General features: G+C 43.9%; 2 protein-coding genes across 3 annotated transcripts in view; one reads left to right on the top strand and one right to left on the bottom strand.

Moving 5' to 3' along the window:
* ALG14 (ALG14 UDP-N-acetylglucosaminyltransferase subunit) overlaps positions 1 to 2,413 on the bottom strand; it is a 69,828-nt gene extending 67,415 nt beyond the window's left edge. The window contains exon 1 of one of the 2 annotated variants that reach the window (XM_084756585.1): positions 2,155 to 2,413. In XM_084756585.1, the coding sequence (XP_084612711.1) occupies positions 2,155 to 2,290 (136 nt within the window). In that variant the 5' untranslated portion in view covers positions 2,291 to 2,413. The remainder of the gene's footprint in view (positions 1 to 2,154) is intronic. The other variant, XM_084756584.1, reaches the window with a different exon arrangement.
* Positions 2,414 to 9,609: 7,196 nt separating this feature from the next.
* LOC311582674 (TLC domain-containing protein 4-like) overlaps positions 9,610 to 22,732 on the top strand; it is a 74,479-nt gene continuing 61,356 nt past the window's right edge. The window contains exon 1 of the mRNA XM_084755899.1: positions 9,610 to 9,786. The gene's annotated coding sequence lies outside the window, so the exon portion shown is untranslated. The remainder of the gene's footprint in view (positions 9,787 to 22,732) is intronic.

Raw genomic sequence — 22,732 nt, 5'->3', positions numbered from 1 at the left:
AATCTCTTCTTACCACCTCCCTTCCCATCATCTTGCTCCAAGCCATCTCTCACATAAATTATGAATCCAGCTTTATATAGAACACATCCCCACTTCCTCTCCCTTTGCTTCTTGAGGCTATTTTCAACACCAAACCCAGTGTGTTCCTACTAAAAATAATGGATAAATATTTTACTTCTGTTCAAAAGTCCCCAGTGACTTTGCATCTCACTTGAAATAACTTGTGCACCTTTAGAATCAATATGAGATGTTAGTCTGCCTCTGTGTGGCTACCACTCATTTTGTTTCATCTTCTGTTAGTTCTCCTATCTCATTCTCTACAGTCTATCTCTGTCCTTTTCCTAGTGCTTGACACCCGTGGCAAGTGATACTTGGTTTGGTTTTTTTTATACTTTCAGTTTTGTTTCCCCTCCCCCCACCCCCCACCCCCAGAGCTCAATGTAGTGTCTGGCCTTTCAAAATATGTTAAGAAAACAAATAAGGTGTTGCAGGCTATTTAATCTCAACGTGATACATGAAATTGTGAGATATAAAAATCTGTTGCTGATACCACTGAGATTCCCTGAGATCGAACTGTAAATCCCTGTGTCTTATGGTTGAGCCCTAACACACCTTTAACCCAAGAGCTTTCTGTTTACTGTAAACAGGTGACTAAGGTGTGGTTCAGGCAGCCTTACACACACCTTTAATCAAAGAGCTATCTGTACGTAGGATTTACTAAAGTTAACCCTAGGTCAAGAGGCCGAGCAAGAAACTAGCTGACAGGGATTAAAGAGTAGGAGGGGCTTTGGGTTGATGGGTATTTAAGACAGCGTGTAGAAGTAGAAGGGTCTTTAGTCTTTGGTGATTTAGCTCCTGGGATTTTAGCTTGGGCTCTTTCAGTCTTGAGCTTCTCAGTTCCCTGCCTTTGGTCTTGTTGTTTCCCCTCCCCCATCCCCCACTTCTTCCTGGGCAGTCAGCTGAGCCTTTGGGCCTTTCTCATTGGGATGTGAGCTGAGTAGGAAGGTCAGCTGGGTGCCTTCTCTGACTCTCTGAGCTAGCAGGTTTTTCACCACAGCATCTGGCTCCTTTGTCTTTACTAGTAAAACAGAATGATCTGCGATTGTCAATTAAAACAACAGAAAGGAATTATAATTGCATATAAGTTTGGTATGTTTGCTCATGTCATAAATATTATTTGTGTGTGTGTGTGTAGTCATTCATCACATAATGATGTTTTAGTCAATGATACTTGACTGATCACATGACATTAAAAAGGAACTGAACAGTCTTTAATGTCTAGTGACAAAATAGATCAAAGTACTCTGTAGTGCAATATAAACAAATTTACTGTGCTGCCTATCATATAAAAAAGTACAACATACACTATTATATATAGTACATAACATTTGATAATGATAATACACCACTATATTACTGGTTTATGTAGTTTTTATTAGTGTTTTATTTTAAAAGTTTACTGTAAAACTGTATGCTCTTGTTGCAGAGGCAGCCTAAACACCTCGAATTTACTGTTAGGTTTTATTCAATTTTATTTTATTGCTCCTGGAACAACAGGTTTTACCACACGTATTCCAGATAGCACTCATGTATAGGATTGGGTGTCACCTTGGTTGTGTAAATAGGTCGACTTGTGTTTGACTATACAGAGCTGATTGGACAGTTTATTACTCATACCCTGTCACTCTGAAGGTATTGTCGTAAAGTGTCCACGTTTTTATCCTCAAGGTCTTCGCAGATTTATACGTGAGACAACTGTGCCTCGTTTACCATGTAGTGTTCACGGTTCTTAAACTAAACACAAAAGGCCTACATTAATAACTCACAGCAGCAAACGGGGCATCTGTGTATCAGCATCAAAAGGCTTCAGCGTACACCGTCGCTAATTATTTGTTAGAAAGCTATACACTACAGAGAGGCTTAATTACAGACAAGTGTAAATGACTTAACTTGTCTTAATGACAAGGCAGCTGTGTGGCGTCAGCTAAACAGCAATTTTCCCAGCCTGGGGTAACCAGTTCCGGCCACGCAGATAAACTACAAATCTCAGCATGCAGCGCTCCTAAAGGCGCTAAGAAGGCCGAAGAGAGTCGCGGTGCACTCTGGGGTTTGTAGTGCCAGACACAGGCCCTCGGTTTCCGCCCAGATACTTACCGGATCCAGCTACTATCAAGAGTCCGAGAGACTCTCGGGGAGTGGCATGATGGGACCCAAGTACGATCCACAGTCGCACGACTAGCAAGATCGCCACAGCTCCCGTCGCCAAAGCGAGAATCAGAACGCCCACCATCCAAAGGGAAGGCGCATGCTCAGTATTTCCAGCGCCGGCGGTCAAAGTTTACCGTCGCTAAAGACCAAACGCGGGTGGAGGCGTCTCCCTGTGGGCGGGGCTTGTCCGCGCTGGGCGGAGCTTGTGTGTTGGGCTGTCAAAGCTCAGAAGTGTGGCTCTGATTGGAAAACGCAGAGCGACGTGTCTCTCCGGTCTCTGTGGGCGGGGCTTCTGTGATGGGCATATCTAAGCGCAGTTTCCTGGGTCCCGGTTAAGTGGAAGGGTTATGGCTGTCTTACCCGAGTTTGTGCTGCAGTTGTGTAGTTCTAAGCTGAAGTTGGAAAGTTATGTGCTGGAGAAGTGTGATTTCTTCCAGTGACGAGGTCAGGCTGCTTATAGGCTAGAAGAGTCACGATGGCCGCCTTAGTAGCTGCCCCAGCCCTGCTAGCTTTTGCCCGAAGCTCACGCATACATTGCTACTTCCTTCCTTCCTTCTTACCAGACACTTGGGTTCCAAGAAAGACGGAACCGAGAAATTTTGCCAGGCAGAGTCATACCCTTAAGGGGAAAACATTCAAATCCGTCCTTTCCCAAAATTCACGTTTTTACTTTTCTAGACAATTTCGCAGATCACAGATTATGACTACAATCCTGATCACTTCAGGCTACGTCATATACCTGAAAGGAGTGGAAGCTTCTTGGCTTTGTATAGCAAAAGAGGAAGTCATAGTCCTACAGTTAGTAGCTGAGTTTACTACAAAGCATCCCTGGCTTACTACGTGCGCGGTCCACTGATATAATAGGCTGCCAATGCCCCCTGTAAACCCAGTTGTGCATGTGTTTGTATTTACAGAAAAACAAAACCTCTTGACAACATATTTTATTTTCCTTCAGACCCTTATGGGCTTGCAGGTTAGCTAGGTCATGCATGCAGGTGAGTAGATAGGTCCAGAAAGATGCTACAACTTGCCAAAGTGCAATAGGGTCAGGTCTAGAATTAGAAACCAGAAATCCTAACTACTGCTGCCTAAGACTGCCTACACCATATACTCCTTTGTTAAAGTCGATTTTTATTTACCTGGCACCTAGAATGCTTTTGGAAATGATACCTAATCAGAAGTTTCAGAAAGGTTCCCTAAAATCTCCTTATAAAACTAGGTGTGTTAGTTCCTGCGTCAGCAGGCAGGCGTGGGAGACTTCCTGACTGTATCTTCCTCTGGTTGTAGGTGCCACAACACTTTGCCTGTGGGCTCTTCCATCAATGTCTCTTAACCTCATTCTTTATAATCAGATCCTAAATAGATGTTATTCTTTGCATTACAAATAAAGAGAAATAGACTATACATAAGTTAATTTGCCTGAGGTTACTTATGTGATAAAAATCCATAGTGGTTGACTTAGTGGTCAGTGTCTGTCAGCTGTGGATGCAAAGAGAATGCCATAGATTTAAACATACATCATATGCCTCAGGTGCTGGGGAGAGATGGCTCAGTGATTAGGAGCACTGGCTGCTCTTCCAGAAGACCAAGATTCAACTCCTGCCACCCACATGGTAGCTCACAACTTTCTGCCACTTGGGTTCTCAGAGATCTGATGCTCTCCTTCCAACTTCTGCAGGCACACACATGATGCCCAGGAATAATTCAGGCAAAACACTCATACACATAAAACCAAAATAATCCCTTAAAAAATAAGGCAGAGAAGCAACTGAAAGTCAGTGTTGACCTCTGACCTCCTCACATGCACACATGCGCACTTGCAAGTACGTACATACATGAATACCCACAGAAGAGAGTGGCTCAAGAATGTTACGAAGTGTCATGTTATTTTCTTGCACCATCTTTTCTGCTGTTCTCCAAAAATAACTTCAACATAAGACCTGATTCCCGCTTGGAAGATATTAGTGGCTAGGCATGGTGGTGCATTACCTTAGAAGTTGTTGTGTTGTCATCCAGTCTGTATTAAGGGAAATAAACCTTTTCAGGGTCCCTCGTGGGAGATTTTCTTTCACTATTTTAAGCCATGTGTATAGCACCCATACATAAAATGAAGCAGATCCCGAAGCTGGTGGAGACAGGAAGGGAGGGTGACATAAAATCCTGATATGGTATATGGCCGTTGTATGGAAAACAGGTACAGACAGGAAGCTAAAGGAGGGGGAGTTGTTTTCATAGGCAGTTGTGATGTTTGGATGGCTGTGAAGATGTGTGTTAGCAAACTGACACGTGCCCTGCAGATGGAAGGCATATATTAATTTCATGGAGCAATCCCCAAGCTCCATATTAGGGAAGACTTACTGTGGCAAGGATGCTATTACACTTCCTGTTCCTTCGTCTTCTTGTCCCCTCATTACTAGAATTCCTATAACTGTAGAAAATAGTCTAGTTTGACCATAACTTGGAGAAGTGGATTCGGATAGAATGTGTAGACTATAATCAAGAAGGCAGTAAGCTGTAGTGGGCTAATTAGGGAAGTTAAGGCTGAGCCAAAAGAAATGGCAACAAAAGTTTTCCCAGGGTGAGTCAAACCAACACATTGATAACAGACAGTGCTCCAAGAAAGCCCCCAAAACATGAATGGTCGACATAGTGAGTAATATAGAATTCACACCAATTAATACATTTGTCTGGGAAGTGATTATTCTGTTCTCTAGAGTTTGTTGAGATAGTCTTGGTAGTTCACACACTTAATGCTAGCACTTGGGAAGTAGATAGGGAAAAGAGGTTAATGAATTCAAAGTCACTGTCAGGTACAGAGTGTGTGCAAGGTCCCCATAGGTGCATGGGACTGTTTCTCAAAAATGCAGAAACAAATGGTTCCTAAAGCTTTTTATAGCAAATATCTATTATTCAGACATAATTTATTCTGTTTTTTTTTAAACTAAGTTGAATTTTTTTCAGTATTGTATAGGATTGCAGATGTCAGTTTGGTATATTTACTACGAATCTGAGAAGGGCTACAAACTATTGTGTTGGGGGGGAGGGTTGGTCTGATGTATTTTGATCCTAATTAATAAAAGGCCGTCATCTGGGCAGGGCAAATGAGATAGGTGTGGCTAAGGTTCCTGCTTGGAGAGACAGAGAGAATCTTGGGAAGAAGAAAGACCTGAGAAGAGAGGAGAGGAAGAAGGAGGCCATTATGGGATAGGAGGAAGAGAAGCATGTGGCCGGCGCGGATGGACGATTTGGCCCAGATGAAGAACATTAGCAAGTATCTGGGATTATGGATGGGAGCTACTTGATAGAAATTATTAGAAGCAGATGGCATGGGATATAAACTACGATGGGAAGTAGTTTAGGGGATTAATATCTGCCCTGCCCCAAGTTAACTAAGGCTATTTTGAAATATAACAGGTGTCTGTGTTTTGATGGATTGCTAGCGGGTTATACTGTCATGATAATAAGTATAGGCCTGATAATAAACATCATTAGGCCCTATTGGTAATTTATCAACAACAATTGTGGGTGTAGGATATGTCATATAAGCAGGACAGTGGCGCAGGCGAAACTCATGAACTAGAGAATGTGACAGAGGATGCAGCTAAGGATAGACTTGAAATATATCTTCTGTATGAAGTTAGTAAAACTATCGGGTTAGATATTGAAGATGAAGAAAGAAGAAGAATCAGGGCAACAACAGATTTTTTGTTTGTTTGTTTCAAACTTGTTGAGATGGAGGCTTCAGAGGTGACCCAGTGGTTAAGAGCATTCGCTGCTCCTGCAACGGTCAGGTTCGGTTCCCAGCACCCACATCCTGCAGCTCACAACTGCCTGTGCAGCTGCAGCTCCAGGGGATCTAGTGCTTTCTTCTGGCCTGCACAAGAGCCTGCACACAAGTGTGCATACTAACACACACACACACACAAATAAAACAAACAAACAAACAAAACATGTTTTAAAACCCTGATGAGATAGTGTCATAGAACAGAGGAGAAAAAAAAGTTTTTGTGGGTAGAGGAAGGGAGAGGAGAATGAAAATGGAATGTTCTATTTTGGACTTTAGTTCCAATGGCTTGTTAAGACTCCCAAGCGCGCCTATGAAATAAGCAGTTCTACATACAAATCTGAACTGTGGGTCAGATTGGAGGGATAACTTTAGCGCTCATTAGCACATAGACTCATTATAAACCATGGAGCTGGGCAGGGTCGCTAAAGAGTTTAGGCCAGCCCTATTCAGTAGCACTGTCTGTGACGGTGGAATTATCTGTGTCTGTATCTCTGTTGTACATTATTTACATGTGCCCAGCGAGCACCTGAAGTACTGCTAGGGCAATCGAACTGAATGTAAATTTTGTCTCATTAGGTTATTTTAAATTTAAGTAGACGCTAGTTGTGTTAGTTAATTTGCTCACTGCTATGGCAAAACACTGACAAGTGCAGCTAAGGAAGGAAGGGGTTATTTGAGCTCCTAGTCTGTTGGTACGGTCCATAGCAATAGGAAAAGCATAGCTATAGGCGTGTGAGGCAGGTGGTCACATGCTGCTTGCAGTCAAGGACCCCAGAGAGATGACTGTTAGTCCTCGCCTTGCTTTCTGTTTATCCAGCCTGCAACTAAGTCCATGAAACAGTGGAACCCACGGTTCTGGTGACTCTTTCCACCTCAGCTAACCTAACTAACACAACAGATGGGCCTAGAAGCTTGTCTCCTTGGGGACTCTAGTTGTGGTCAAGGTGACAATCAATTTTCACCCCCACAACTAGTGGACCCTTGCATTGGATAGCACAGGATAAAGAGGAGTCCTCCACCACTTAGAGGAGGAGTCGAGGAGGCTGAGCAAACAAAGAAACGGAGATGGAGAAGTCATGGGGATAGGAGGAGAATCAGAAAAAAACCGATAGAGTGGTTTGAAGGAGAAATGGTCCCCTATAGTCTCAGGGGTTTGAACGCTTGTTCCGCAGTTGGCGACACTCTGAGGCTGAGGTGCTATGGCATTCCTGGAGGAAATCTTAACACTAGGAATGGGCCTGGAGAGTAAAAAGCCTCTTGTATTTACAGTAACTGTCTCTGCTTTGCACTTGCTAAGTGTGAACACATGGCTTTCGATTCCCAAGGCCGTACCTGCTGAATGCTTCTGAGCCTTTCCGCCTTGAGGGACTCACAGCCCAGTCAACTTGGTCATGCTGTTTCATAACAGCAACAGAAAAGTGACAAACGCAGCTGGCCACGGAAACCAAGAAGAAAATGATGAAAGGGTCAGAGCGCTATCCTCTCTATACATGTCGCTGATAGGAAAGGAGGTCAGGTACTTGGAAGAGGTCACTGGGAATGGAAGCAGTGGCAGCATTCCATGGCGGTGTAGATGCTGGAAAGCACTTGAGAACGAGCAGGAGAAGGGGTTGGGGAGATGGCACAGTGGTTAAGAGCACTGCCTGTTCTTCCAAAGGACCCGGGTTCAATTTCCCAACACCCACACGGCAGCTCACAACTGTCTGTAACTCCAAGATCTGTGGGTACGGTCCATAACAAGATCTGACAACCTCACACCAACACACATAAATTAAAATTAAATAAAAATATTAAAAAGAGACGGAGAAAAGACAGAAGAAGAAGATCAGATTTTTTTATTAGGCACTTCCAATTTTTCCTAAATAGGAAATGGCCATATTGGGTAAAAGACAGAGAATTTGGAATTGAGGAAATGTATTTTTTTTTTTCTTCTTTGAGCATCAAAGACAGGGCTTTGAAAAATGTTAGGTAAGCCCTTTCGCCCAGAACTGCATCCCCTAGCTCCAGGAAATTCATGTTTAAGACAAGAAGTTGCATATTCGCTATTAGAGAGCTGCAGTAGCGGAGTCTTGCCACAGGAGTGTGACAACAGGACTGAGTTTCTCCAGAAGGTGAAATGGATTTGAGCTGAGAGGGTGGGGGTTTTAGAGGAGGTTGAGCCTTACCATGTTAACCAGTCAGAGAGCTGGGATGGGGGTGCAGATCCACGGAAGTCCGTGGCACTGGTGGTGAGAGCTTAAAAACAGTGGGTGAGTTTGCCTAGTGGGAGTGCTGAAGAAAGAAGGTTCAGGGCAACAGTCCTAAGTAACCAGCGTCGTCACCAGGAGCTGGGTAATTAAAAATGCTGTTGAAGCTGGGGTCAGTGGAGTGTGGCTTAGATGATGGCACTTGGGAGGAGGAAGCAGGAGGCTCTGTTACGCCCTTTGAAGCTTATGATAACAAATGTAGGAGAAAGACATCAGCATGATTTTACATATTTTTTTCCTCCCTCTAGAAAAGGCAGATAATTGCCTTTCAGCAGAGTTACTTTGGACCAGTAAACACAACACACAGAAAAGGTTCCTCCCTAGGGAGTGAGGTCTGAGGGACTTTCTTTGGACAGAGTAGGAAGTGAAGACAGGAGAGTCGGGGGCAGGGGAGAGGTGGGGTGCCTAGTGAGGTGCGGGAAGAGCTGTGGATTGGAAGGTTGGAGAGTTGGGCTCCCATGCAGCTCGGTTGGCAGAGTGTGTACATACTACTCAATAAGCTACGGGTTCTCTTCCCAGCACCGCAAGGCTTGGGGCCTTCTCGTAATCACTACAGAGCAAGGATTAGGCCAGCGTAGGATGCATACGATCTTATCTCAAAAAGAAAAAGAAAAAAGAAATTAAGTTTGGACTCTTTAAGTCTTGCATTGAACTATCCAAGTGGTCAGAGTGGAAGACCTGAAGTCAATATTGTGTAACTTGTGATGGTAGTATTCAGGGCATGACTACAGGAACAAAGGCCTGTGCCACCACTGCCCAACTTTGGTCCTTTTCTTAAAGCTTGCCTAAATGATTCTAATAGGAGTGTACCATCAACCCATAGGGTAATACAACAATATATTAAGAACTTCAAAGGGAGGAGAAAGGGTTGGAAGCTGCAATTGGGAGCAGGAGCTATGTCTTCCCCACCTATGCGGTTGGGGAAATCATGGTGTCTATTTGAGAGACATACCAAGAAAATGAGGGAGAGCAAGGCCTTGCCTTAAGCAGTGAAGGGGAAAAGATGTTCTAAGGTGAGAAATTTACCGCTTGTGGATCAAGAAAGGCACAGGACACAGGGGAAGGTTTTAGAAGGTGAAGAATGGGGATTGAATCTGACTGGTAGATTTAGAATTATGGAGATAAGTAAGAGTCAATGGTATAGGTTACCTGGGAGACTTCTGGGCATTGAAGTGATTGGGATTGTGAGCAGGTTCAGTTTTTTTTTGGCCCAAATCTACCAGCATCAATTACATGTTATTCACAAGGCAAGGCACTATGGATACAGCAATAATGCAGGAACAGTTGACACCAAGCAGTGACTTAACAATAAGCCTGAGTATGTGGAGGACTGACCTCCTACATGGTCTCCTAGCGATAAGCCACCAACCCATTGGCTGCCAGGAGGTGGGGACTTGTAGAAACCCGCACAGCTAGAGCCTTTCTCACCCAAGCAGCCATCAGTCCTAGCAAAGACTGAAAAGCATGGAGAAGAAGCCCGAAGCTTTCCTGTAAGAACCAAGAAGAAAGACCATCTTAGTCAACATTTTGCCTATCTATGACAAGGTAGGATGAAGAGGGAAACTCTGCTGTGGGATGGAGACAGAACTGCGGCCATGTGACACTAGGACTAGTGGTTGTAATCCTTACCATTATAAGGGCCTTTAGAAGGCTAGGAATAGAAATTGCCCCTGCACAACTGAAGTGGCCTTTTCTGGGTATATAACGCTGACATCTGTTTGAGTCGTAACTAGTTGCCTGCATAAAGCCTCTATTCTAAGACTCCTTTGAGTGCTAACCTTTGACTATGAAGACATCTATGTAATACAGATAATAATCATCCTTTGCTGTGTGCTTCTTGTATGCCAAGCAGTTAGAACATGAATTATCTACTTATCATAAAAATATTATAAAATAGATACCATTAGGAGCCTCCTTTTACAAATGAGAACACTTGAGTTACAGAAAGGTCATGCCATTTTTTTCCCCTCAGTTACAGAGCCAAGAGTCCATAGACTCAGGATTCAGTCTTCATCAGTCTAATTCTGTGCTCTGCATTTTTTTTTGTGTGTGTGTGTGTCATCTATAGTGTCAATAAAACTGTTGTAGTTAACATAAGCTACCATGCTGTAAATTAAAGCAAGATAGAAATATGCTGTTATTTACCATATCTGACTTTTCACTTATAAAATTTAAAAAGAATAGATTCTGTTTTTTTGAGGCAGGGTCTCATGTAGCCCAGGTTGGCCTCAGACTTAGTATGTAGCTGAGGATGACCTTGAACTTCTGATCTTGCCTCCATCTACCAAGTGCTGGAATTGCCGCTGTGTGCTGGGAAATCAGAACCAGGGCTTTGCTAGGGAGACCTCTACTAACTGAGCTGCATCCTCGACCCAGAAAAACATTTTTGTTCTTGTTTGTTTTTGTTTTTTAAAAATCACTTAACAGTTCAGTAAAGAATTATTTTTTTGAAGTCAGGCATGTTTGTATATACATCCTGGCACTCAGGAGGCTGAGGCAGGAGGATCATCATGAGTTAGAGAATGCCTTGTGCTACAGAGCAAGACTCTATCTCAAAACAACAAAAATATACAATAGAGGTCAGGTGGCACATACCTATAATCTCATTATTTGAGAGTTGGAAGTAGGAAGATCAGGGGTTCAAGACTACTTTGGACTACATAAGACCCTGTTTTTAAAACACTACCACCACCACTACCACCACCACCACCAAAACAGAAAAACAACAACTATAATACACACAGATATATTTCTAGGCTATCATGGGAAATGAACCACAAATTGTTTAAATATAATCACAAGAGCGACTTTCAGCCTTTAACACTATTGGATTTATAGGTTTTTATTAATAAATAAAGCTTTTTAAAAGGTTGGGTTTTTTTTTCATTAAACACCCCTTTGTAATTCATTGAGATAATTTTCTTTTTTTCTTTTTCTTTCTTTCTTTTTTTGTTTTTGTTTTTGTTTTTTTCAAGACAGGGTCTCTCTGTGTAGCCTTGGCTGTCCTGGACTCACCTTGTAGACCAGGCTGGCCTCGAACTCACAGCGATCCGCCTGCCTCCCGAGTGCTGGGATTAAAGGCGTGCGCCACCACACCTGGCAGAGATAATTTTCTTACCCTTCCAATCCTCCATTCTTCACAAAACCTCTCCCCGCATCTCCACCGAGTCCTTTCCCCTTCCTTATGTATACTGATCCCAATCTCTCTCTCTCTCTCTCTCTCTCTCTCTCTCTCTCTCTCTCTCTCTCTCTCTCAGTCTCTCTCTCTCTCAAAAATTTCTTTCTGCTGCCTCAGAGTTTCTTGTCTTTGGTAGGAACACAAATTCTGTCTTTATTCCTATTTGCCTAATTATTAACCCTTAACTTTAATGCAAAACAAAACAAACCAGCACAGTAAACGTCTTGTGAAACCTGTGTATTTCCGCAATCCAAACTACTAAGCATATTGCCCTACCTTTTTTATGTTCGTAATTAAAACCGTTACTCTCATTTTCTAAGTGATAAAGCAGAGACTTTCTTGTGTCAAATGGATATGTTGGTGCCTTGGTTTGATTCCCTGTGTTTGTATTGTGGCCATCTAGTGGCTTCAGAATATACTGATAGTTGCGGGAGGTATTTAATATAGAGAAAGGGATCAAAAAATGCAATTTTCAGAGGTGCTGCTTAAAGGTCAGTCTCTCTCTCTCTCTCTCTCTCTCTCTCTCTCTCTCTCTCTCTCTCTCTCTCTCTCTTCCTTTCTTCCTTTCTCAAGACACAGTTTCTCTGTGTAACAGCTAAGGCTGTCCTGGAACTCACTTTGTGGACCAGGCTGGTCTTGAACTCATAGCAATTCTCCTCCCTCTGCCTCCCACACGATGGGATCAAAGGTGTGTGCCACCATGCCTGAGTCAGTGTTATTTTGTTTTGGAACTTTTGTGTAAATAATCAATGCACACACTTAACGTGTGTGTGTGTGTGTACATATGTGTGCAGATATGCTCTCCTGTTGCACACATGGTAAGCCAGAGGAAGGTGTTGGGCTCTTTTCATCTTGCTCAGCCTTTTTTCTCCAGACAGACTTCCCACTGAACCTGGAGCTCACAGTTCTTGGCCAGGCTGAGAGTCCGCAAGTCCCAGTGACCGGGTCTGCCTCTGCCTCCTACAGCACTGGGGTTCCGGGCATGCGGGACAATGCCTGGCTTGTTATGTGGGTGCTAGAATCTGAACTCAGGCCTTCATCTTTTCACCCCCTTACCCTCTAGAGTTAATCCCCTTGCTTTTCAGCATGACCACGACATATTTAATATGCTTATTCATATTCATTAGATGCCCTGTCCAATTTGAATTTCTTCTTACTTTTTAAAATTTTGATTTTATTGTACATCCGTACCATTGTTTGCCCTCCCTCCTCTCTCCCAGTCTTCCCTCCCCCCTCTTTCCCAGTCTTCCCTCCCCCATCCAATTCTCCTCTGTTTCTCTTCAGAAAGAGGGCCAGCCTAGATAGATATCAACCAGCCATGGTATACCAAATCCCAGTAAGACTAGGCACCTCCTCTTTAATTAGGGCTAGATGAGACAGCCCAGTAGGGGGAAAGGGTCCCCAAAACAGGTAACAGAATCAGAGACATCTGTCCCCACTCTTAGGAGTCCCATAAGAAGACCAAGCTACACAACCGTAACATTTCCTTGTGGTGTCCTTGACCCCTTCTCAATTTTTTTTTTAATGGAAACAGGTTTGTTGACTTATCAACATTTTTTAAAAATGTAAAACTTAGATGACAACTGTTCTCTGACTTGAAGACTGCCTCCTCCTCTACACCAGTGCTCAGGTGGACTCTGCTGGCTGTATTGATGTTGAGTTAGTTGGGCCTAGGAAAGCAGTTTAACAGTTTGTAATACTTTCTGCACCCCTACTAATGGAGACTCTATTTTAAAAACTTGGAAGAAGCCCCATTTCCCTTTCCTCCATCAGGTCTGTCCTCTCCTCCTCTCCTTAATCTTGACCCAGTGACATCAGCTGTGTCCTTACTCTTTGCCAATAAAACACTATGAAATCTTTCTCATTAAAAAAATAAAGACAGGGGCTGGAGAGATGGCTCAGCGGTTAAGAGCACTGACTGCTCTTCCAGAGGTCCTGAGTTCAATTCCCAGCAACCACATGGTGGCTCACAACCATCTATAAATGTGATCTGATGCATACTGTATACATAATAAATAAATCTTAAAAAAAAAAAAAAAGACAAGGCCAGGCGGTGGTTATGCACACCTTTAATCCCAGCACTCGGGAGGCAGAGGTAGGCGGATCGATGTGAGTTCAAGGCCAGCCTGGTCTACAAGGTGAGTCCAGGACAGCCAAGGCTACACAGAGAGCCCCTGTTTTGAAGAAAAAACAAAAAAGGACAAAATCAACAACCTCCTCTGTCTGTCAGTCTGGCTCAGCTTGGCTTCCGTAATCTGCACAGCCCAACCACTTAGAAATGGCACCACCGTCTTTGTCCACACCTTTCTCCCTTTGATAGAGTGTTTTTCAACTCCCAAGACCATTTTTATGCAGTCTGGCATGTGATGGAGGCGAAGCACGGAGCAAAACTGTGCATCAGATGTTGAGAAGTAGTCCCCATGAACAAACCATCTGCAGTGATTGGTTGATTGATTCACCCCAGGTCTCACTGTGTACCCCAGTCTGGTAAAGTCATCATCCTTTTGCCTCAGCCTGCTAAGTCCTGAGAGCACAGGCAGGCGCGACCACCCTTGGCCCTCCAGGGAGCTTCTGAAAAGAGCTAGCGACACCACTTGAGAGAAAGATCTTCCAGGTGAAGAGCTCCAAACATCCCCTGTCCTTCCCTGTCAGCGTTCTCTCAAGGCTTGCCCTCCTTCTTTCCAAACTTTTCAACCTGGTGGCCTCATCTCTTTTCTTCAAAAGTATTCTGTCATTTGCCATCAAAAAGGCTTCAGCTTTGACACATTTCACATCGTAATGCCCCAGACATGACCTAAATGAGCACTGCAACGTCACCCAAGTAAATATTTGATAGTTGGGAGCTGTGGAAGGCAATGAGGTCAAGTCCTACGAATAAAGTTAAAGGTGGACTCTCCTAATGGTGGTTCTGTCCTGCTTGACCTATAACATAGATAAACGTTGCAATAAGTATATGCATCTTGCAAAACCTAAATATACTCATTTCTCAACAAAATGCTTTTCCTATTTTTTTTTTTAACTTAACAGTGGACACTTAACCCAGTTTAGTGTATTTTTTGGCCTCTCCTGTTTCCAGCTTGGCAATTTAAGCCACAGATCTTGGACCTAAGATGTTGCCTCCCCAGGGCCAGCAATCTGTCATTGTAGTTAGTCCTAATAGCTTCCACAAGCTTAGCCACAGAGACTTTTTCTAACCAAGTTAACCTGCATGAAAACAACAGTGGCACATGTCTTCCTTTGGACCAGTCACCCCAGCCTGGCCTTCCCATTCATTGATGGTGTAATAGGGGACCCTCATCTGGCCACACAAGGCAGGCAGGAAGAACACCAGCTCAATGGCGTTTACATTGTGGGTGATCACCACTAGTTGAGCGTTCTTGTTCTCCATCAGGGTAGGGATGGATTGATGCCCTGCTTGAAGGACAGGTGGTTCCCCTTGCTAGCAGCTTGCTTGCTTTTCAGCACAGGCCAGCAGCCTTTGCTTCTCCTGCTGTGTCTCTGGCTTGCAGCTGTGGGCAAACTGGTTAATGGCAGGAGCCACTTGTGGAGCATGGCCCTTTCCTGTTGTGGCCTGAGTAACCGGGGCAAAGCAAGTGAGGTCTCTTTTGGGCTGGATGTCCTGTCCAATGCCAGAGTGCTTAGGCCTCTCTTCAGAGGACTCATCACCTTTTTTGGCCTCCTGCTCTTCTTCACGATGCTGGCAGGGTGGGGCCACCTCCTTCCCCTTGGCTTTCTTCTTTTTGGGCATTTTGCTTTTTTCCTTAAAAGACATTTGTTTTTGTTTTAAAAGAACAAGTGATTCCTGCTTTCTTTGCCAAAAAACAATAACAACCTCCCCCAAAACAAACCAAAATCAACAACCAAACAAACAAACAAAAAATCCGGGCACAGTCGCACAATGGATCTCTGTGAGTTCAAGACCAGCCTGACCTATAAAGTGAGTCTAGGACAGCCAAGGCTACACAGAGAAAAATTCTGTCTTGAAAACAAAACAAAACAAAACCCCCAAACATTTCTATTAGGTCTTTGAGAATTTCACACATACCGTTTTGATCATGTCCTCCCACCACCTCACTCCCCCCCCCCCACCTCCCCCACCCCATGTCGACGGTTAGGGGTTTTGACAAGCCAGTAGCTCACCCACAGCTTTTTATCCATTCAAACCTGTTGACTTGTGACATCATCCGTACTTGGGTAGGGCTTTCCCCTATCCCCGTGATTAGGCATGTCTGGTCTTTGTTGATTTCTACATTCTGCGTGGATCCTCTGAGGCTCCAGGAAATAAGCCCCAGAATCTCATTCAACCAACTGCCTCCAAGAGGACCGTGGCACGTGAAATACTGTCTTCATTGGGAAAATGACAGTGGGGCTACGGGCAACAGAGGGTTGGTAACTTACTTCTATTACAAATGAGCAAGGCCAGAAAAACAGGCAAGGCTTGGGACATTGTGGTGCATCTGGGTTCTAGTTCTTCTTCTTGAGAGATGAGTTTAATACTTTTCTAGCTGAGGGAGTTTGGGCAAAAGGATAGAGAACAGCAGTGTTCCTTTTGGGGGCAGATCCGGGTAAGTAGACAAGTGAGCTTTGTTCAGAGTCTCTCCCAGTGAAGAGAGAAAGGAAACAGGGAAGGCCAGAGAGACTGAACCTGGGGTATCTTCTTACTTCTCTTGGCCGGCCCAAGTGATAGGCTTTGGGATGGGGGGGTGGAAAGCGAAATAAAATAAAACACTTAAAACGACTGTATTTTAAAGTATTAATAATTATTTCTCAATCTTTTTTTCATTTTTAAAAATCAAGTTTTTACTTTGATTGATTCTGTTCCTGTTCTATGCTTGCATATTGGGTTGGGAAAGAGGACTGAGTAATTTTCTCATAAGTGTGCTGGCTAGTGTGACGTCAATTTGACACAAGCTAGAGTTGTCTGATAAGAGGGAACCGCAATTAAGAAAATGCCTCCATAAGATCTGGCTGCGTCCTAGTTAGGGTTTCTATTGCTGTGATGAGACACCATGACCAAAGCAACTTGGAAAGGAAACGGTTTATTAGGCTTATGCTTCCGTGTCACTGATGAAAGGCAGGAACTCCCAACGGGGCTGGAACCTGGAGGCAGTAGCTGTTGCAGTGACATGGGGGAGTACTGTTTACTGGCTTACTTCTCATGGCTTGCTCAGCCTGCTTTCTTACAGCACCCAGGATGGCACCATCCACAATGAACTGAGTCCTGTCCCATAATTGGTTAATCAAGAACGTGCCCTACAGGCTTGGGTACAGCCTGATCTTATGGAGAAATGTTCTTAATTGAGGTTCCCTTTTCTCAGATGACTTTGGTTTGTGTAAAGTGGACATAAACACTAGCCAGCACAGGTTATAAGGCAGTTTTTAAATTAGTGATTGATGGGTAGAGGTCCCAGCCCACTGTGGGTGGTGCCCTCCTTGGCCTGGAAGTCTTGGGTCTTATACAAAAGCAAGCCACAAGGAGCAAACCAGTAAGCAGCATTGTATCAGCTCCTGCCTCCAGGTGCCTGCCCTGCTTGAGTTCCTGTCATGAATTCCCTTGGTAATGGACTGTTCCCTGGAAGTGTAAGCTGAAATAAACCATTTCCTCCCCAAGTTACTTTGGTCATGGTGTTTCAGTCATAATCCTAACTAAGACAGTAAATGACCTGATCTGTATATACAGGCTGCACACGCCCAGAAATACTAAACCTTGAGTGGGCTGCAGAAAATGGATTAGGGCCACAAATATTCTCCCCTGGTGACAAAGGTGAAATAGGTGAAAGAAGAATTTACTTAAACATCGACTGGTCTGAGAGACTCATTGGCCTTACCTTAATCCATGAGAACTTTGTGGGCGTATGCGTCTGTGTATTCAAACACCTACATTCTCCATGAAGACAGTTACTGAATGCACGTACCCCAGCGTGATTCTCTTTTACGTTCTAGATAATTTTGTAGATACTGGGCAACTTTGCATGGATTTACCAGAGAGACCTCAACTACAACGTGTCCCAAACTGAGATCATTTCCTTTCTCCAAAACCTTTCTCCAAACCTCTCCTGAGGTAGGTAGGTTGCAAATAGGTGGCCACAAACCCTGTCCATCCCTTTCCGTACTTCCCTTTGCAAATGGCTTTTTTTTTTTCCTATCCAAAAGTGGAATTCAAGGCGGGTATGGTGGCGAAGGCCTTTAATCCTGACACTTAGGAGGCAGAGGCAGGCGTATCTCTGTGTGTTCAAGGCCAGCCTGGTCTACAAAGAGAGTTCCAGGACAGCCAGGGCTACTACAAAGAGAGACCTTGTCTCAAAAAAAAAAAGAGAGAAGAAGGAGAAGGAGGAGGAGAGGAAGAAGAAAAAGAGGAAGAAGAAGAAGAAGAGGAAGAAGAAGAAGAAGAAGAAGAAGAAGAAGAAGAGGAAGAAAAAGAGGAAGAAGAAGAAGGAGAAGAAGAAGAAGAAGAAAAGAAGAAGAAGAAGAAGAAGAAGAGGAAGAAGAAGAAGAAGAAGAAGAAAAGAAGAAGAAGAAGAAGAAGAAGAAGAAGAAGAAGAAGAAGAAGAAGAAGAAGAAGAAGAAGAAGAAGAGGAATTCAGGTTTCCACCTTCCTCGCATCTAGGTTGTCCTGGAGGCTGCTGGCCAGTGCAGCAAAAATGATGGTCTGGAGATTATGGACTAGACGTTCAGCAACTTTGTTCCCACTCTCTTGAAAAGCTCATGCTATCACGGAAGACAAAACAAAAACAAAACCTAGGTGAGCCTCTCCAGGATGTGAGGGACATGGAGGAAGACATCCAGCAGCAGCTACTAGATGGGCTGGCAGCAGACGTTTCCTGGCCCAGGGGATTCTTTGTTCCACAACTATTAAAAACTTCAAGATGATGAGAGCAACACAACAAAGTAATCACTGGGTCTCCAGTGATGGGCCCAGAGCATCTGTGTGAACTGGTCCCAATCCCCAGAGACCATTTTGGGTCTTCAAGTACCCAGTGAGCTCTGAGCTAACTGTCAATACATCCATTTGAAATCAAGAAAAATCTCCAAGTGCAGTCCAGTGTTGACTCTCAGAATTGGTAGCTAGTAACTGAAAGTTATTTGAAGTCTGTGGGAAGGATTGTAAACTTTGTCACAGGTGAAAGCAGTCTTGGCGGGCTTTGCCCTTGGACACACCCATGGATACTCCCTGGGATTAACCTTGAGATAGACTGGGTGGAGCCATCCTGGGCCTAGAATTCAAGAAGCAGACTGAAGGCAGGGGGTGAGGGTAGCAGTGGGGGGGGGGGGGGGGGCTGCACGCAGGCCAGAGACACCTAGGGACCCGTCCCGTTGGAACAGATACCAGAAAGTTCACTCTTGTTTCTCTTTAAATTTTTTTTCCCTCTTGTGTAAGATAGTTGGGTTGTATAATAAAGTTTGATTGTTAAGAAACAGATCCAACAGAAGCCATTATGTTTATGATAGTTTATTAGGCAGCAGTATATTTACACACACACATACATGTATATATATATATATATATATATATCCTTTTATCTCCTATCAAGAGTTATTAAAGCCTGAGTTGTTCAGTGTCACCACATTTCACTTCACTGAGGACCAAGGACTGCTTTGCACTGTCATATGGTTCTCTTTGTACCCAGGTGTATGGACTTTTACGAACTGTGTCACTTGGAGCACATTTAAACACACTTTCTTTGATTTTGTCACAGGGCCTTGGTATATAGGCCTTGAACTTGAGATCCTCTTGCCTCAGCTTCCAGAGCGTGTTGCAATTATAGGTGAACACCATTGGTGATTACTCATTTGCTTGTTTGTGTCGGTATTTCCTCATCTGCAACGTAGAGAGATAATCCTTTTTTAAAATGTAGGTCTGTGCAACTTGCCCGCTACGACACCTGCAAAGCGCTTAGCCAATGCTTTGTTGAGTAAATGTGATAACTGCTGTATGCAACCACACTGTCCATCAAGTATAAGATGAAACTTTCAGCGGAGTCCCAGGATATTCCGTACCCAGGGAGGTGGAAGTGGAGGTGGCCCTGCATGCGATGAAGGAGTGAAAGGTCACCAGGAGCCCTCGAGACAGTCAGAGTTCTCTTCCTTTGTATCTCTGCTCCTGAGTGCTGTTTCCTCCAGGATTAGCTTGGTCAGAGTAAAGTGAGAATAACAAGAGACATCTCCATAACCTTATTGGGAAGGTTGAATGAAGACTAAACCAGCCTCAGAGCATAGACTATGCCTCCCATATATATGATAGTTAAAGTGGGAGGGTTGGTCGGAAGTGCAGGCCAAGGTCACTGAGAGGAAAACTACCAAAATTTGCTTTGTATTGGTCACAGTATCAGCAGATCTCAGCATGTGTGCTTGCTAAGCCTCCCTGCAAACCAGGACAGGAAACAGCAGCTGCTCCAGTTAAAAAGAAAGGCACCAAGCAAGCAATCCCAGCTTGATATCTGCCACCTAGCACCAGGAGCCCCTTCCATCTTCATTTTCAGAATACCTCCCCCTTCTTTCCCCCATCTGGCTTTTAAATTTTATTTATTATATGTATATGATTATTTGCATGTCAGAAGAGGGCATGAGATCATCACATTGTAGATGGTTGTGAGCCACCATGTGATTGCTGGGAATTGAACTCGGGACCTCTGGAAGAGCAGACAGTCCTCTTAACCACTGAGCCATCTCTCCAGCCCTCTTTCCTTACTCTTAAGTTAAAACTCCATGTGTTCACCAACTATTTGTTGAGTGCTTGGGAGTACAGTAGGAGTCTCATAGAGATTTGGATTAGTAGACTCATTCCATGAACCAGCTTTCTCAACAGACCCAGAGCTTGAAGGGAGTCACTCAAGGCTTCCTGGGGGAAGTCATGTTTAATGTGGATGTATAATGCAGGCAGGCGAGTAGCATCATCTTAGCTGGGAGCGGGGGAGTGAGGGAGAAATGTCTGAATGTGGCTGATGAGAAAGAAATCTAGGCCAGGCATGGTGGCAGGCCATCCTGGTCTACAGAGTAAGTTCCAGGACAGGCAGGGCTATTACACAGAGAAACCTTGTCTCAAAAAACAGAGACGGGAGGGGGGAGGGGGGGGAGAAGGGGAGAGAGATGGAGGGAGGGTGGCTGTAAAGCTTCCATAGCAACACTTACAATTGTGTAGAAGGTAGAAAAACCTTGGGGATTTTAAAGTAGTTAGATAGTGATTAAAAAAATGAGTTAAGGCAGAAGTGGTTGGACAAGAGGTAACTTGTTTATTCAGTTAAGAAATTAGACCTTTATCCTAAGCAATCAACGAGAGACCGCTTAGTATTTAAACAGAGGAGTGGCATTTAGAAATAGCATTCCCTGACTACAAGGTGAGGAATAGAGGGCAGGGCAGAAGGCTCACCACCTGTTATTATAAATAAATCTATTGACAATTATACCCATTCAGTTGTACAGTCTTTTAGGTCTTAGATGTGCAGCTGACTGACCACCTGAGCTATTTGCTATTGGGCTCCTTTAAGAATATTTGTGGGGGGCTGGACAGATGGCTCAGAGGTTAAGAGCACTGACTGCTCTTCCAAAGGTCCTGAGTTCAATTCCCAGCAACCACATGGTGGCTCACAGCCATCTATAATGAGATCTGGTGCCCTCTTCTGGCCTGCAGTTGAACTGGCAGGCAGAGCACTGTATACATAATAAAAAAAAAAAGAATATTTGTGGATTTTAGGTGCTGTTCATGTAACTTAGGGGAAAATAATAATAGCAGCCTAGCTTTGGGAAAGGGCCTGGAGGACTTGGTAAAGAAAGATCAGAGGAATTCGTCACACAAGTCTAGTACAAATTTTAAAATACTCTGTTAGCTTTCCAGACATCTGATCTTAGCTTTATGTTGGGGGACTCCATTCCTACAAGATGAGAGTAAAGGAACCAAGGTCACAGTTGTAATGTAAACAACTGAGGGATAAGAGTGTGTTATAAATGAGAGAGGCGGCCAGGGGCCAAGCATGATGGCTCATGTCTTTAATCTCATCACTTTCGAAATGCAGGCCAAACACATCTACACAGTGAGTTCTAGGGGGAGCAGCACAGTGAGACCCTGTTTAAATAAGAAAAGGTAGGAATCATCGGGACAGAAACAACCAAATGAATTAAACTGTAGACACCTTGTAAAAAAGATCTTGTGTGTGTGTGTGTGTGTGTGTGTGTGTGTGTGTGTGTGTGTGTGTGTGTACACTCAGGTATGTACAATGTGAGACACACAGTAGGTTACAAGATGTATTTAATGACTGAACCTTTAACATGACATTCCTAATATCTGCTCTGTGCTTCTGAAACTTTGCTGTTGGATACAGATAGACTTACAGCGTCTGGACAAGTCAAATATAGCACTGGTTTGGTTTTTGAACAACCCAAGTAAAACACTGCCAGTAAGCGTGTTTAATATGTCCCTCTTTATCTCGAAATTTGCAGACAAATGGATGGAACTAGAAAAGATCATGCTGAGTGACGTCACACAGACCCAGAAAAACACGAATGATATATACTCACTCAGAAGCGGATATTAGCCACATAATACAGGATAACTACACTACAATACAAGACTGGTGCACCAACCAAGGACCATGTATGATGTGGACCTAGACGCTCTGCTCAGATGTAGTAGACAGGCGGCACAGTCTCCATGTGGGCCAAATAATACGGGGGGTATAGACTACTTCTGACATGGACTCTGGGGCGCCTTTGCTGTGCCACAGAGGAGGATACAGGTAGTACAGATGAGACTTGATAGGCTGAGGTCAGCTGTTAGGGGAGGAGGGCTCCCCTTTCTGAGGACAAGGGGAAGGAGGAAGAGGGTATGAGGGAGGCAGGGTGGGATTGGGCGGGGGCTACAATCAGGATGTAAAGTGAACAAATTAAATAAACAAATAAAACAAGCTTGTATGCAGGTATATCTATCACACGGTGTAGGCAACTGAGCTGGAGTGGCAAGGTGTAAAAAAAAAAAAAAAAAAAAAAAAGAAATCCTTCCTTTAAGAAGACCAAGGCTTGGTCTCAACATATTTATATCACAACAATAATAGCAATAAACAAGTTGGCAGAACCTTCTCATTTAGTGAGTGCCTACCAGATCTAAAATACAGCATCAGACACTAACCTAAGTTCTTCAGCCCCTATAATACTGTGATACTATAATAGATGAGGAGACTGTGGCTCGAAGGGTTCTCTTTCCCAAGGTCATGACCATGTCAATTTGTCTGACTATAACATCCTTCCTGTCAGTGACGTAAGCAAGCCCATGCTGCCTCATAGCTGCTTGGCCTCCCTCTTCTTTCTCACTCTTTCATCTCC

The sequence above is a fragment of the Acomys minous genome, assembly GCF_964271855.1.
Source record: "Acomys minous genome assembly, chromosome: 14".
NCBI classification, from domain to species: domain Eukaryota; kingdom Metazoa; phylum Chordata; class Mammalia; order Rodentia; family Muridae; genus Acomys; species Acomys minous.
This window is presented reverse-complemented; position numbering and strand designations above follow the sequence as displayed.